We start from the raw sequence: 17,150 nt of genomic DNA, 5'->3' as shown, positions 1-17,150 counted from the left end.
TCTGCACTTCATTTGCAATTTCTCTCAGCTGCATTTGCATTTCTCTCTCGAAAGAGGAATGCAGTGTAGACATACCCACAGTCTAAACAAAATATGAAGATAAAATTTCAAGTTGGAGATAGAGATAATGCATCGCTGTCCAGTGCTTCTCATTCAAACACATGTGTTGTCTATTTCTACATGTTAGAGGACTCTGGGGGATAGTGCTCTGATAGAAGTCCAGGCTCAAGAGATGAAGAGAAAACAGTTATAAAACAGAATGCATGGTAAAATACATGTACAGTTACAGCACATCAAAAGTAAATCTATAAATTAATTCCTATATGATCAACCTCCTCTTTGTATTAAAGCTAGGTTTAGCAGCTTTCATCTAACCATATCTGGGAGCACTTTGCTGAGAAATCTTGATTGTTCTCCAAAATCTTGTCCTCTTTGGATGGCATCAAGTGCCTTGTGGAGAGAGCTTTTTGTGTGCCTAGAGATGCATATGATGAGTTAGATGTGGCCTGCTACTTTGTTTATTTTGGGATAGCTCATGGACAATATTCATACTCAGTAGCCAATTAAATTTAATGAACGTCATCTACAAAATATTCCTATTATAGCAGTTGGTTCTCCACAGGTCTAGTGAAGACCTGGGTTATGGAGTTCTTTGAGAAATTGTCTGAAAAACACAGGCCTCCCAATGAGGCCTTGAGCAGGGGTCAGCAACCTTTTTAAACCAAAGAGCCAAAGAACATAAACATTCAGAACAAGTGTCAACAAAGAGCCATGTAAGAATGCCCATTTGCATGACTGAAAATATACAACTTAATATTACTAATAATTGACATAATAATTAATAATAGCATACATGAAACATTGTACTCAAGGACTTTATTTAATGGGACTTTCATGCATGCATTCAGGCTGTCTTCTGTCAGTCTTGAGTGCAAATTACCTTTGATGTGATTCAAATGAGAAAAACTTGCTCACACATAAAGGAGCCAAACATTGAAAGTAAGGCCATGCTGACATTCTGTATGGTGTTGTGTATGACAGGAGGTTCTTTCCAAGTTTGCAGAATCAGATTATCATTGTGCTCCAGTTTCTCCGTGTCAGCCCATTTGTGCAGTTTTGCCAATTCTGCATGTTGTTGAGCAAGGCGTTCTAAATCAGAATTCAGCTTGACGAATTTTTCCACCCAGATATCCGACTCCTTGAAATCTGCTATTTCCATTTCCAAATCACTGACTGAGATGCCTGGAATGACTATCAAATCCAGTTCTTCAATAGACGATTTATGTGGACAGATCATAAACTTAAACAGAGCACCGTGTTTGCAGAAGTCAACAAAACGAGACTTGAATGCCATCAGGAGCTCAGAAACAAACCCGGTGATCTGCTGCAAATCAAGGGTGCTAGTTGGATTCTGTCTCTGATCTGAATCACAAAACATTCGTAATCTTTCAAAATGTCCGCGTCTGCCCATCTTGATATCTTTGATGAAGACAGTCAATTTTGACTCAAATCCAAACACTGCCTGCTACAGCGTCAAACCTGTATTTCCTTGCCCTTGTAACTTAAGTTTCAGCTCATTCAAATGACCAGTAAAGTTGATGAGAGTAAAACTTGAGCAACCAGTCACAATCTGAAAGCTCAGTGTGTTTGACACCTTTCATATAAAAAAATAGCTTAATCTCATTAACGCAGGTGGCAAAATGAGATGAAACTTTGCCATGAGAGAACCAGTGAACATTGTACATTAGTACATAAGAACATAAGAATGGCCATACTGGGTCAGACCAAAGGTCCATCTAGCTCAGTGTCCTGCCTACTGACAATGGCCACTACCAGATGCCTCAGAGGGAGGAAACACAGCAGGTAAATTGAATAGATCAATGTAGTCAGAATCTACTTCTTTGAGCAGTGACTGAAATTGATGGTGATTAAAAGCTTGGGCAAGAATCCAGTTGACAATGTGAATGACCAGTCTCATTATATTTCCAAGTTCAGTTCCATAAGATTGCGCACAAAGTGCCTCTTGATGCACAATGCAATGGAAGTTCAAAAGCAGGTGGTTCAGCTGTTCTGACAAGAGTAAGGAATCCCCTCCCTGTATTTGCCAACCATACTAGGTGTACCGTCCATACACACAGACACAAGATTATCCAACTGTATTTTTTTCTCATTTACAAAGTTCATCACAGTTTTAAGGATGTGTTTGCCCCTTGTTTGATTTTTCATTGGTAATATCTCCATAATTTCTTCGTGCACAGCATTTCCAAAAATATATTGTCCCAGAATACACAACAAATTAACGTCTCATATGTTGGTTGTCTTGTCCAAAGCACATGAAAAATAAGTAGCTGTACTCAAATTTTGCATTTGTTCCTTGTTGACTCCATGGGCCTTGTTCACAGCTCTGTTATGAACTATTTTTCCAATAATGGCATATCTTGAATTTTCTGTAAGATTTTGTCCTTGTTGTGAAACTTGTCAAATAGTTCATGACTAATTTTTAGCATGCATTTCTTGACATAATCCCCATCAGTGAAAGGATTCCCTCTCAAATAATCCTGTATGAGCCTGCAAAACTTGTGGAATTTAAGATTCCACCGTTTTTTGACCATGCCAGCAGGCTATTTTGTCCAATGTTCATTTGTCGCTGCAGCTCCTCTCTGGCTTTTTTTTTTTTTTTTTGCACATCATCCTCAGGGTATTTTGTAGAAAATGCTGCAGGTTTTGTCATGAAATACAGTTTTTTTGTTTGAGAACAGTCTCTCACTACAAATGAGACTGTGTGGAGATCCAGACCAACGCAAAAATGCATAGAAGTCTGTCCACTCCTTTTGAAAATTTTGGTACTTGTTACAGGCAGTCCCCGGGTTACGTACAAGATAGGGACTGTAGGTTTGTTCTTAAGTTGAATCTGTATGTAAGTCGGAACTGGCGTCCAGATTCAGCCGCTGCTGAAACTGATCAGTTTCAACAGCGGCTGAATCTGGACGCCAGTTCTGACTTACATACAGATTCAACTTAAGAACCCCAGGCATCCCCAAGTCAGCTGCTGCTGAAACTGATCAGCGGCTGATTCCAGGAAGCCCGGGGCAGGGGCTTCCTGTAGTCAGCCACTGGTCAGTTTCAGCAGCGGCTGACTTGGGGACGCCTGGGGCAGAGCAGCTGGGGTGCTGCTGGGTTGGTCCAGTAGCGCCGCCGCTCCTCGGCGCTACTGGACCAACCCAGCAGCACCCAAGCTGCTCTGCCCCAGGCGTCCTGATTCAGCCGCTGCTGAATCTGACCAGCAGTGGCTGAATCAGGACGCCTGGGGAAGAACAGCTGGAGTGCTGCCCGGTTGGTCCAGTAGCGCCCAGAGCAGCGCTTCGGGACCAACTGGCAGTGCCCCAGCTGCTGTACCACAGGTGTCCGGAGCAAAGCCACGGAGCACGGGGGCAGCGGGACAGCCCAGATGCGCCGTGGCTGTCCTGCTGCCCTCGGGCTCCGTGGCTTTGCTCTGCTTTGCTCCCCGTCCCCCTGGTCTGCAGACCAGGGGGACGGGGAGCAAAGCCGCGGAACACGCGGGCAGCGGACAGCCCAGATGCGTCTGGGCTGTCCGCTGCTCGTGTGCTCCGCGGCTTTGCTCTGCTTTGCCCCCCGTCCCCCTGGTCTGCAGACCAGGGGGACGGGGGGGGGGGCGGGGGGGGCAAAGCAGAGCCAAGCTGCGGAGCACGTGGGCAGCGGACAGCCCTGTCCGCTGCCCACTTGTTCCGCCGCTTTGCTTCCTCTCCCTGGTCTGCTGGAGACCAGGGAGAGGAACTGCCCCGTTACGTCGGATCCACGTAACTCGGGGACTGCCTGTACTGTTCTGTCAAAAATGTAGTACAGTGTGATGAAGAGAGAGCTCCATTTAGTCTTACAAGATCATTGTTGGTCACCATATCTAATAGACATCGTGGACAGGAAACAAAGATCACAACAACTTCGGTCCATGCAATGCAGCCAAACAACAGTGGAAGAAGTGGCTGTAGCACTAATTCAGACATTAATTAAGCAGCGAGCCTCCATGTTTTCTCTAAGTAGATAAGGTCAGGCTCCAATTACATTAAATGAGATGATTTTCAGGGGAAATATTTCTCCTTATAGTGGCTGCAGGACTTTTGTTCATTAAAGGGCATATTTCTGTTGAGTCTTGATTGGCTGTTCTAAAAGACAATACACATTTCTCCAGGTGGGGGACAGGTATGGGTCTGCTCAAAGTTAAGGATCCTCATGAACATTAAAGAACAAAGAACTAGAAGGAACATCCCCATTCTAGGTCCAGATCCTTAAAAGTGTCTAGAGGCAATCTCCCACTGATTTTAATGGGAATTAGGTGCCTAAGTATCTTTGAAGATAGTGGGCCCTGGTGAATGCTTTGAGGCTAAGCCAGTTTTCTCTCTTCCCAAAGCCACCAGCTTTTTTGTGGGTACATTGAGTGTCTTTGAAAAAGCAAAAACTTCAATAAGTCCGAGTTTTTCCTTTGGATACACACAGACCATTACATTAGTAGTGTTAATTCTTTTAATTTGTCATGAAGGTATGATAGAGGGCCTGGAGACTTGACCATAATTCCTACTGTTCACTAAAGGAAAAAAAATGCTCAGGAAGGGAACTTAAAACCTCTCTCTCTTAACCAGCAGGCTGGATAAGATGGGTTCTGACAGACCCAAGAATCTATAGATTGTTATCTCTGAGCTGAGGGTATGTCTACACTAGAAAGTTAGTTCGAACTAACGGACGTTAGTTCGAACTAACTTTCCTATGCGCTACACTAGCGCTCCGCTAGTTCGAATTTGAATCGAACTAGCGGAGCGCTTAGTTCGAACTAGGTAAACCTCATTTTACGAGGACTAACGCCTAGTTCGAACTAGCTAGTTCGAACTAAGGGCTGTGTAGCCCTTTAGTTCGAACTAGTGGGAGGCTAGCCCTCCCCAGGTTTCCCTGGTGGCCACTCTGGCCAACACCAGGGAAACTCTATGCCCCCCTCCCGGCCCCGGACCCCTTAAAGGGGCACGGGCTGGCTACGGTGCCCGTGCCAGGTGCAAGCCTGCCAGCACCCAGCTAGCAGACCCTGCACCTGGCACGGCACAGAGCCACCCACCCGATGCCCCCCAGCCCACCCCCTCTTGCCGGGACCAGGCTGGCGGCTCCCGGGAGCTTGCCCTGGACCGCAAGAGGCGGGCACCTTCCTGGGCTAGTGCGGACATCGTGGACCTCGTCCACGATCTCCGCACTAGGCACAGGAAAGTGGCCGTCTAGGGCAGGAGAGCTGCCAGCCTGGCCACCCAGGACCAGGTGTGCATGAAAATCAAGGGGGTCCACTGAGACCCCCGACACTGAGCCCTGAGCTTACAATGGCCGTACTGGGTCAGACCAAAGGTCCATCTAGCCCAGTAGCCTGTCTGCCAACAGCGGCCAACCCTAGGGACCCTGGAGGGGATGGACCGAAGACAATGACCAAGCCATTTGTCTCGTGCCATCCCTCTCCAGCCTTCCACAAACTTTGGGCAGGGATACCACTCCTACCCTCTGGCTAATAGGACTCCATGGACCCAACCTCCATCACTTTATCTCACTTCCCTTTCAACTCTGTTCTAGTTCTAGCCTTCACAGCCTCCTGCAGCAAGGAGTTCCACAGGTTAACTATTTGCTTTGTCAAGAACAACAACTTTCTCTTACTAGTTTCAAGCCTGCTACCCATTCCTTTCCTTTGGTGTCCTCTAGTCCTTCTTTATGGGAACTCAGGAAGAACTTTTCTGAATGCACCCTCTCCACCCAACCCCTGCTTTTAGAGACCTCTATCCTGTCCCCCCTCCGTCTCCTCTTTTCTAAGCTGAACAGTCCCAGTCTCTGTAGCCTCTCTTCATCTGGGACCTGTTCCCAACCCCTGATCATGTTAGTTGCCCTCCCCTCTCCCAGCCTTTCTCTTCCCCTCTCCCACCTCCTTTTCCCAGTCTCCCCCAGTTTTGTTCAATAAAGACAGAGTCAATGTTGGAAGAAACGTTATCTTTATTTTGTACATCAATAAGAAGGGGGGCTAGGGAAGGGCAAGTGGAAGGAGGTGAGGGAGGAATGGGGTACGAGCCCCCGATGGGGAGGACTGGGCTGGCTCTGCGGGCTTCTGGGGGTGGAAGCTCTCCTGCAGCCCCCCAATTACTCCCTCTCCCCAGATGGCAGCCTGCGGCAAGTGCAGCCGGGCTGATGGCCGAGTGGTGTGATGTGCCCAGTGTGGGCACTCAGGGCACTCCAAGCCAGAACTTCTTTGCAAGCGGGGCACCCCTTAGAACTGTGTGTCCGGGGTGGGGGTCGGGACCCTTTAAGCGCAGCCCTCGGCTAGCCTGAGACAGCATCTCCATGCTCTAAGTCCTCCTTTTATGCCCTGCCGGCACTGCTTCCGGCCATCATTAAGCCCTGTTCAGAGTCCACTCAATGTGGACTTACTAGTTCGAACTAGCAAAACGCTAGTTCGAACTAGTTTTTAGTTCTAGATGCGTTAGTTCGAACTAGCTTAGTTCGAATTAACTAATTCGAACTAAGTTAGTTCGAACTAGCACTGTAGTGTAGACGTACCCTGAGTTATTTAAATGCTTTTTAATCAGATTACAAATTTGGTTGATGACGATAATGCTAGTGTAATATACTTAAACTTCTGTAGGGCATTTGGCTTTGTACTGCATTGCATTTTAATTAAACTGGATAGATACAACTTTAACACATCACACATTACATGGATTAGAAACTGACTAATGGACAGGCCTCAAAATATAATTGTAAATAGGGAATTATCATTAAGTGGATGTGTGGTTAGTGAGGTCCCACAGCAATCATTGCGTGGTCCTATGGTAACATTTTTATTAGTGATTTAGAAGAAGACCTAAAATCAGTGCTGAAATTATGCAGATTAAGGATGTTAAGAAGTGGGTAATTGGCTAATTACAGGCAGTCCCCGGGTTACGTACAAGATAGGGACTGTAGGTTTGTTCTTAAGTTGAATCTGTATGTAAGTCGGAACTGGCGTCCAGATTCAGACAGTGCTGAAACTGACTGCCAGTTCTGACTTACATACAGAATCAACTTAAGAACCCCAGGCATCCCCAAGTCAGCTGCTGCTGAAACTGATCAGCAGCTGATTCCAGGAAGCCCGGGGCAGAGCAACTCTGTCTGGGGCTTCCTGTAGTCAGCGCTGGTCAGTTTCAGCAGAAGCTGACTTGGGGACGCCTGGGGCAGAGCAGCTGGGGTGCTGCTGGGTTGCTCCAGTAGCGCCGCTCCTGGGTGCTACTGGACCAACCTAGCAGCACCCCATCTGCTCTGCCCCAGGGTCCTGATTCAGCCGCTGCTGAAACTGACCAGCAGCGGCTGAATCAGGACCTGGGGCAGAGCAGCTGGGGTGCTGCCGGGTTGGTCCAGTAGTGCCCAGAGCGGGCGCTGCAGGACCAATCGGCAGCGCCCCAGCTGCTCTGCCCCAGAGTCCAAAACAAAAGCCTGGTCTGCTGGGGGGGGGGGGGAAGCACACTAGCTGCGCCCCCCCCCCTCCGCAGCAGACCAGGGACACGGGGAGCAGAGCCTCTGAGGCTTTGCTCTGGCAAAGCCTCAGAGGGAGGGACCCCGCCGCGGCTGCGGCTTCAATCTGGGTGCCTGTGGTCTGCTGGGGACCGTCCCCAGCAGACCACAGGCTCCCGGACTGAAGCCGCAGCCGCGGGGGGGTCCCGCGTCTCTGAGGCTTTGCCAGAGCAAAGCCTCAGAGGCGCGGGGGAACCGCCGCTGCTGCCGCTTCAATCTGGGTGCCTGTGGTCTGCTGGGGACCGTCCCCAGCAGACCACAGGCTCCCGGACTGAAGCCGCAGCCGCGGGGGGGTCCCGTGCCTCTGAGGCTTTGCTCTGGCAAAGCCTCAGAAGCGCGGGAACCCGCCCGGTGCCCCTGGTCTGCTGGAGACGGTCTCCAGCAGACCAGGGGCACCGGAGCAGCTTACGAACGGGGCTTTCTCGCCCCGACTTCCGGGGCGAGAAAGCCCCGTTCGTAAGTGCGGATCCGACATAAGTCGGATCCGCGTAAGTTGGGGACTGCCTGTATCTCTCTTTCTCTTTGCCTTTTTTACTGTTAGGGGTTACAGAGTTCACCATCACCTATGATGATGGAAAGATTTCTTGACCAATCAAATAAAAAGAGAATATGCATGACCTCCAGTGAGTGGAGAGGATACATGGTTGGGTTGTTAAAATGAACAGTTAAAGGTGAAAAGGACAAAAAGCCCCACATCTTGGTATGAGTAATTACAAGTTTTTAAAAATTTGAATAAACTTTCATTTTAATTTAAAAAAGTTGTTTGTACACGTTGTCCTCACTAAAAGTCCAAAATATCTTCCAAAAAACTTGGACTTATAGCAAAACAACTTAAAATGGGGGAATTTTTTCCCCATGGTTGACTTCAATTTGCTCAATTTTTGTGTGTGCAAGTTAAGAGTGGGGAATGGGAGGACTTATAATGCATTAATTCCTACAAGTGCCAATGACTTTAGTGTGGAACAGATGTATACTGGGGCAATTTATAGCAGGGATGCCCTGTATTTTGAGAATGACAAAATAGCCATATTTAGTTCTGTACTGAGCAATATTTGGTTTTGGAGCCATAGGTTGCAGACCCCTGGCCTAAAGCATAGCAGGGCAGGGAGGGAGAAGGGTCCTGGAGAGTGATTTTCAAGAGAAACTGCTTTACAAATTCCTGTTTGATTTTTTGTGTGGCTATCATCCATTGCGATCTGAGTCCTGTAATGTTCAAAAGCTTCCATTTAGAACAGGCACTTGGACTGGTCTTAAATTATATTTTATGCATCATGGATTAACAGAACTTTTTTTTCCCTCTGAGAGCTCAATCCTGCAAGCTACTGAGCCCTTTGGCCCTCAACCAGTAAAGTACTGAGGTGTATACTTAAGTGAAGCATTGAGTAATCCCTTTGACTTAACTTTCATCATGCAAGTATTTCCATTTAACTTCCCTTCAGTACTTTAGCTTGAGCTTCAACTTGTAGAAATTAACATCTTTAGTTATTTATAACATGCCTGCTACAGTAACAATCTAAAAGTCTCACAGAAGAGTATCCGTGCTAGTCTGTAACTTAAAAAAAAAGAGCAATTGTTAATAGCTATTCCATTCCTATGCAATAGGCTCTTTGCTTATGAATGAGACTGGATCTTAACAAAAAGATTTGCTTGAAAATTTTCTCAGATACATCTTGGAAAGAATAGTGTTACACTAAGCTGACATCAGAACAGTAGTAACACAGGATTATTTTATAGCTGCAACAGAGATCAAGCATATACAGTTCCAAGATAATCATTGAGATTTTTTGAGGTGAAAGGGGAAATTATGTTTCTGAAATAAGATGTGGTGTGTGATCCATTTGTACTCTAATGAAAAACTGAAAATAGATGTATTCATACCTACATATATAGAGAGATTCCTGGCTGCGTCATCTGAATTTGCTGCTTAAGAAGCCAACGTGAAATAAATCTCCTATGTCTAAATAACCCTTGAGCTGGTAATATATCTAGGGTCCAATCTAAAGCCCAGTGCAGTTAATTAACGTTAGTAGGCTTTTAATGTGACCCATAGTGTGTTTTTGCCTCTCTCCTACTCCAAATTGTGACCTTCAAAAAGATACATTGAAGCCCTTCAAAAGTATCAGTTGAATAAAAGATCTGACCTAGCTCTGAGACTACAAATAACTAAAGAGAATACAAGGGAAAAGCCCTGTTCCTGTAAAGAGGACTGCAGTGGTTCATCAGCATGCTTTTCTTTGCATAATGTTGGAGCCTTGATCATTTAAATGTGTGGGGTGGGACTGAGAGTTTTGGGGAGACAATTAGCCAGTGTGTAGATTAGTCATATTCTGCTGTGTGTATACACTGTATATTACACAGTTGCCAGTGCAGTAACTGAGGGGGAAATATTTTAAAAGCTCTCATAACAACTGTCTACTGTAAATAATTTTGATTGATTTTATTATATTTGAAATACCATAGCTAGCACAGGAAATGGTTTGAAATGTGACTACCCCTTTATAGCTTTCAGATGAGCTGAAATAAAATTCTTGGTAGATGCAACAATTCTGAAGTGTTAAGAAAACCTAGTACAGGTTGGACCTCCCTGGTCCAGCACTCTTGGGATCTGATTGATCCCAGATGAAGGATTTTTTTGGATGATGGGAGATCATGTCAGCCCCCAGGCTTCCTGCGTGCCAGTTCTCACCTCCTCCCCAGCCCAAATGAGCCGCATGCCTGCTCCTGCCCCAAACCTGCAGCCCAGCTGAGTTGTGTACTGACTCCTGGCGTTCCCCCCTCCCTCAGCGCAGCTGAGTCACGCTCTGGCTTCTGGCTCCCCCCTTGCAGCCCCGCTGAGTCGCCCGCTGGCTCCTGGCCCCCCCCCCCACTTTCTGATCTTGGAATATCCATCGTCATGCCAGACCATGGATGTTGCCAGGTCAGAGAATCCTGGATTTTAGAGGTGCAACCTGTAGCGTTAGTAGTATCGGACATTCAGAAATAAAGGGTAAAAAAGGTGTTAATACCTTTTGAATAAATAATAGTACCTTCTTGTTATTGTGAAGGCAATTTCATTGGCTATTTATTATTCCTTTCTCTAGGCTTTCCCTCCAAATGCAGTCACGGTTTTTATCTACTGTAGTTCTGTGACTGTGTTCTTCACAACAATAAAGGTAATCAGTTATCGCCTGCACCTTATGTTTGATAAAGGAGAAGTTACTCAACAAAGGATTTCTCGACGGAATGGAAGGCAAAGCAAAGATAAAGAAGCCAAAAAAGAAAATACAGTTCACTGCTCAAATCTTAGGTAAGTTTTTCATCATGCTGAACCATTCTATAGTGTCATCACAAGTACAAGCTCGCAGCCCAGTCCTGCATTTCCTGGCCAGCAGACACTCCTGCTGAATGCAATGAGGGTTTTGTTTGTGCATGCAAGGCACAAGTGGGCTGTTATTTTTTTGTAGTTTAATTTTTGTTTATATTCAGGATTTTAAGTCTTACACAGAGACATACCTAACTGTAAACGTGAAGATTTCCAGACCTCTTTATTGGAGCCCTGTCATCATTGCAAAAGATCCCCTCTCCTTGTGCCTTCTTGCATCAAATTTTGGCATAATTGCCAGTCTCTTCATTGTTCTTCTCTGTTTTGTCTCTTGGTGGTCCGTTTCTAGTCTTTTTTCTTCCACTTTCTAATTCTCTCCCCCCACATTCCTTTGTATTCTCTTTTGCTTTGCTTCCTTTCCTCTGTTTGCTCCTGCCTTGCCCAGATGTTGTTCTGGAGGACACCTGCTGGTGACTCAACTGTGTGTATTCTTGTGGCAGTACTCAGAGCCAAATATGCTAGCAGAAGAAGTAAAGGCTACCAGGTTGTTGCTCACTAAGACCTGGTCTTCATTAAGGGAGAAAGGTCTACTCAAGATGCACAACTCCAGCTATGTTAATTACGTAGCTGGAGTCGCAATATCTTAAATAGCATTTTGGCACCGTCCACACAGTGGGAGGTCGACACTCTCCCATCAACTTCCCAAAGGCTACATCTACACTGCAGGCATCTTGCGTAAGGACTTTTTGTGGAAGAGATCTTCCACAAAAAGTCCTTGCGCAAGAGTGCATCCACACTGCCATGTGCTTTTGCGCCAGAGATGTGCTTTTGCACAAGAGAGCATCCACACTGCCATGGATGCTCTTGCGCAAGAAAGCTCTGATGGCCGTTTTCTGAATGGCCATCAGAGCACCTGTGCTTTTTCTGATAGGGGTTTCTTGTGCAAGAAACCCCTGGTGTCCATCCACACACACCTTTTTGCGCAAGAGCTCTCGTAGAAAGAGGAATAACTCTTGTGCAAAAAGTCCTGTCTTCTGATGATCTACTGTACTTTTTCTTGCACAAAAATGCGCTTGTAGTGTGTATGCTCCAGGAGTTTTTGCGCAAAAACAATTGTAGCCTTACTCTTCATAAGAGCAGGACTAATGGTGCTGACAGAAGCACCCTCTCAGTTCAAATTAGTGTGTCTTCACTAGACCCGCTAATTCGAACCCTGAAAATTGACTGCATCAGCTTCGGTCTTCTCTGTTGTGTAGACAAGCCCTAAATGTAAACTGCAATGGGATTTGCAAAAGCAAGGATGGAATGACTGTAACAACCATTTTACACACAGGAGCATGTTGGCTGAGGTTTCAGGTTTATGTAGCTACTGCCTTCAGTCTCTCTTAACTTGTCCCCAAAGGACTAGTTTGACTTAGGTAAATTTCTATGTAATATAACTTCATCTCAATAGAAATAAACTCTTTGCTACAAAATACCATGTAGACTCACAGCAAATTGAATCACAGCCTCAAATTTTATAAACTCAAATTAATAAAATACGAAAAGTATCTGAAAGTATTTATTTAAACGGTAATGTTGAAGACCGCTTTGTAGAAATTCAAATAAAACTTCCTGAATAAAAGGAAAAAAGTGGAGGGAAGGACTAGAGAAGAAATGAATATGTAGTCAACATTGGTCATTCCAAAAATACATTTGGAATAAAAAAGTTTTCAGTTGCTCTTAAGAAGTAACGAGAAATGGACTAAGATAGATAAGTGCTCCAAAATAGTGCACACCAAAGCAAAGACACTAGTTTATGCCATCTAATAATACAATGTTGTCATGTCAAAAAAGGAGGTTGTGTTTAAGCTCAGACACCCATTGGGATGAGGCTCAGTAATGTGCACTCAAATATAGGCACTTTGATACCATATTATTGGGGGTGGTATAACTATCTGTATACAGTAGACAGCTCAATAGGAACAGTAAGTAACAAGTCTTGCACTGAAGACACTTGGGATAAGAATAAACAGATAGGCTTTTTTGTCTTACAGTATTTGTGCTTTTATTATATTGGTTTTTCATGTACACAGTAACTCTTTCGCCCAATATCTGATTGAACACTATATCCTCTGGTTGTTTGGCCTCCTTCTTTAGCCCATAGTGATTTCCTTTGGCCTTTCTATAGCCTTTCTGTAAAAGAAAACTTAAGCCTTCTTAGTTCCTTTGACTAGTACACGATAGGTCACATTCACTTTTGTCTGTTTCCATTGAGCTCAATTCTTGCACCATTATTCACTTTGGCTGATATCTTACATTGCAAAGAATCAATGGAAGTTAATGAGACTGCTTGCACAGTAAAATGCTAAGAAATATGACAAAATTAGGTTCTGTGAAAGCACCAGTTGGTAACTTTCCAGATTCATGTTAATTAAAAAACAGTTGTATTTAACTTGTTTATTTGCTGGCAATTTACTGATAGAAAAGAGAAGATTAAAAATGTATTAAAACTTTACAATCTTGAACATTAAATCTTTGACAAGACCCCGCAATCTGGCACAACAGACTTGACAGCAGAAAAGAAAATATTTTGTTCTGTGTCTAAAGACACAGATCTTTCCTAACCCCATGACCATTTATTTGTTTTAAATGGATAATTACTGGGAAGTACATCAGGCGCACAAACTATACCCGAGATGATACAATTGAATGATGCAAGTGGAATGTAACACACAAATACTAACTGTTCATTATTATACTGCTAGTAGGAAGGACAAGCCAGTATATGGTGTGATACATCAATTTGTAGACCAGTATCGGGCAGACATGGGTGAACCACTCATTCTGTATCCTTAGCTTGGAATGGCACCATTTCATGTGTAGCTTGGCTGTGTCCTATTTCCCTGGGATGTCAGAATCATTTTATGTTGAAATCTAAGGTTGTGTCTTTTTGTTTCTTACAAAACTTCTAGAAGTATTGTTTGCTCTATTGTTGATCTTTCAGTGTTTTGAATTGGTGGGGGAGTAGAAACTTTCCTCATGCACACAGTTTTCACAGCTGCTCGTTCGGGGGTGGGAGAGAGGAAAACTTTGGAGCATACTGTCGCTTGGGAAGTGCCCTAGCATCATTCTTCACTTTGACCCTCCCCTCCAGTTCAAGTACTATGATCTTGATAATATTTTTGTGTCATAAATATGGGTCAGCAGCTGTGCATGAAAACAGAGTCATAGTTATCTTCAGAGATGCAGGCACTAACATTTTACTTGCTTATTTTGGGTCAGCAATAACATAGGGGAGAATGGTACAATTGAAGATGTCAAGCAAAATGACTCCACTCCAACAATCCGTGGAAGTTCAAGAGTACAGGCTGTAAACTTGCACCACTCTTCTGGATTAGTGGTTAGTAGTTTGTTTTCTATATCTATAGCTTCTTTTTTGTGCAGAACTATATAATATATCACACAGTGCCTTGTACCTTATGGGAGCACGCAACTGCATGGAACTGATTCTGCACGGAAATACATAGAGCTATTTCCTGAATTTGATTTGTAGTAGCCTCCTTTTAGTGCACAAGCAGGCAAGAGCAGTCATCTTTCTTGCTGCAATGGATTGATCAGTCTTTGCCTAATTTCAAAAAGCCAGATTTACAAAGGCATTTGTCACCTATTTAGGCACTCTTGTAAGTCCCTGTAGGAATCTCTGGAGCATCTTCAGGACTGCTACTGTCTTCAGGCCAAGGGTGTGTCTACATAGCAGGGCTTAACTCGAAATAAACTACACAAATTGAGCTATGTCAATTGCATAGTTTATTTTGAAATTGGGAGTATCTACACAGCACTTATTTCAAAATAGAGCACTCTTCTTCCAACTTCCCTTACTCCTCGTACCATGAGGGTTGCTGAAGTTGGAGTAAGAAATCCTCCAGGTTGACAGTATTCCAACATTATTTTGAAATAAGTGCCTGCTGTGTAGACGCAGACTAAGTTATTTCGAAATAACGTTGCTGTGTAGACATACCCCAAGAAAAGAGAGCATTGTGCAGGCAAGAGAACACTTTTACTGCTGGCTGCTAAAGCATGCAGAGAAACCATTTTGTGTGCCTAGAATGACTTTGCCCGTGGACCATTAGTAACAGCTCTCACACAACTATTCCTCATTACAGCATTATTTTTAGATTTATAAAATAACCCCTATCTCATATCTCCAGGCATGTCTCAAACCATACACATTTGACTTACCTCCCACAATGGACTTTACAACATGAATAGACCTCTAAGTTATTGAAATATTCTTGGATCAGTTACATTCTAAAACCAGGGGAGGCGGTTGAGGTTGAGTGGCAATGTACCTTAGAGGTAGGCAAATATTAGCCCATGAGCCAGATCCAGTTTACTGCCATCACTGTTCTTATTTGTGTCTTCACAGGTCTGGGCTATTGCAGCTCCCATTGGCCATGGATTGCCATTCCTGGCCAATAGGAGCTTTGGGAAGTGGTGTCCTGGTCCACACAACTTCCTGCAGCTCCCATTGGCTGGAACAGTGACCAGTGGCCAATGGGACCTGCAAGCACTCGCACTTGTGGAAGTGCACGTAAATATAGTGGCAGTGGCCCACCAGGTGCTAACTCTGGTGAACTGCTGCCGTCTTATTACCCACCCGATGTATAAACATGTTACATACCGAAAATGATGCTAAAAGAACATAACAGTTGCAAAGTCAAGCACTGAAGAATGACAAATTAAGATTGTCTGTGAAACCTTAATTTAGCCTCCATGTGTATGATGATAAATCTTTAATCACATGATCACATACTATCTTTCTATAAAGCTCTTGCCTCATTCAATGCACAGGATGTACAGGTGCTCACTTAATGGGTATCAGCAGCAGGAGCATTGAGATGACAGGAGAGATTATCTTCCTGTTTTCAGTTCTGGTGCCTACTGCTGCAAGCGTGTCTGGCTACTAAGAGGAGCCACACCTCATAGATTTTCTCCATAGGATCCTTTTTGGGGGGTTAACAGCTCAGTCTTCTAAAGCAGATGGCTTTATTTTCCAGTATTGTGTAAGAGATTCTTTCCAAATATTGTAATAACCTAATAACCTAACATGTATAAAAAAATCTATAGTCTAAAAAAGGAAACCAATATATATTTCTCTGTCCCTTTCTGACTAAAACCCAATACCTGGGGCTGCTGACTGGTAAGAAATCCAGTTCTAAATTTATCCTGGTTTGAACTACTAGTACAACATAATTGATACTATATCGTCACCGTCTCACCTTCCACAATGTGCAGCTCCCATGGGTACATTCACAAGTTAGGGGGGAGGGATAGCTCAGTGGTTTGAGCATTGGCTTGCTAAACCCAGGGTTGCAAGTTCAATCCTTGTAGAAGCCATTTGGGGCAAAAATTCATCAGGGATGGTACTTGGTGCTGCTGTGAAGGCAGGGGACTGGACTCAATGACCTTGCAAGGTCCCTTCCAGTTCTAGGAGATAGGCAACCTCCATTATTAAATTAAACAAGTTGCTGAATTTTATGTATTAACAATTGATGAGATGATTGTTGAGTTTACATTCTGGATTTTTAAAAACACTATTTAATTTGAACACAATTAATTGAATGTATTTCATTTTTTAGGAACTGCCAGCACAAGAAACTGTTGAAGATCTCAAAGGTATCTTGAATGCTTTTAACCTTTATTAAGCGTTTTCTTTTTAAAGTTTCAGAGGGTAGCCGAGTTAGGCTGTTCAGGATAAACTTAAAAAACCACAAATGGTCTGGTAGCATTTTAAAGACTAACAAAACATGTAGATGGTATCATGAGCTTTTGTGAAGAAGTAGGCTGTGCCCACGAAAGCTCATGTTACCATCTACATGTTTTGTTAATCTTTAAAGTGCTACCGGACTATTTATTGTTTTTTAAGTTTACCTTGTTTTCTTTTAAACATTGCTTGCCAAAAGTATTTCAGCACAGCACATGAACAGCATGTCCCAGAGGTTTATTAGCTTTAGGGACAAGTGTGGCTGCTGCATCACTTTCCTCTCCTTGGGGATAGCTAAATGTGTAGGGTCATTGAGCTCTCTAGCTAAATTAGAAAAACTCCACCTCTGCCAGGGTAAACAAAAGTCCAAATAAATCCCCAGAACTAGTTTCCAGCCCCTCCCTTTCACCTGCTCTGGGCCCAACTCTTCCTTAAGGATCTATGCATCTTGTGCACTTTGATTCAAGGGAGAGAAAGGGACTTCTTCCCACTCTCTTGGAAGCCCTGTGCCATGGGACCCAAAAC

At 44.2% G+C, this 17,150-nt stretch overlaps 1 protein-coding gene across 1 annotated transcript in view; it reads left to right on the top strand.

Annotated features, from left to right (window-relative positions):
* The window catches only part of PCNX2 (pecanex 2), a 224,394-nt gene that overhangs the window by 5,515 nt on the left and 201,729 nt on the right, over nucleotides 1-17,150 (top strand). Inside the window, exons 2-4 of the mRNA XM_089777363.1 lie at nucleotides 10,659-10,864; nucleotides 14,144-14,261; nucleotides 16,501-16,537. Of these exons, the coding sequence (XP_089633489.1) occupies nucleotides 10,659-10,864; nucleotides 14,144-14,261; nucleotides 16,501-16,537 (361 nt within the window). The remainder of the gene's footprint in view (nucleotides 1-10,658; nucleotides 10,865-14,143; nucleotides 14,262-16,500; nucleotides 16,538-17,150) is intronic.

Source organism: Pelodiscus sinensis, chromosome 3, assembly GCF_052426305.1.
Source record: "Pelodiscus sinensis isolate ZL-2025 chromosome 3, ASM5242630v1, whole genome shotgun sequence".
Taxonomy (NCBI): Eukaryota; Metazoa; Chordata; order Testudines; family Trionychidae; genus Pelodiscus; species Pelodiscus sinensis.
This window is presented reverse-complemented; position numbering and strand designations above follow the sequence as displayed.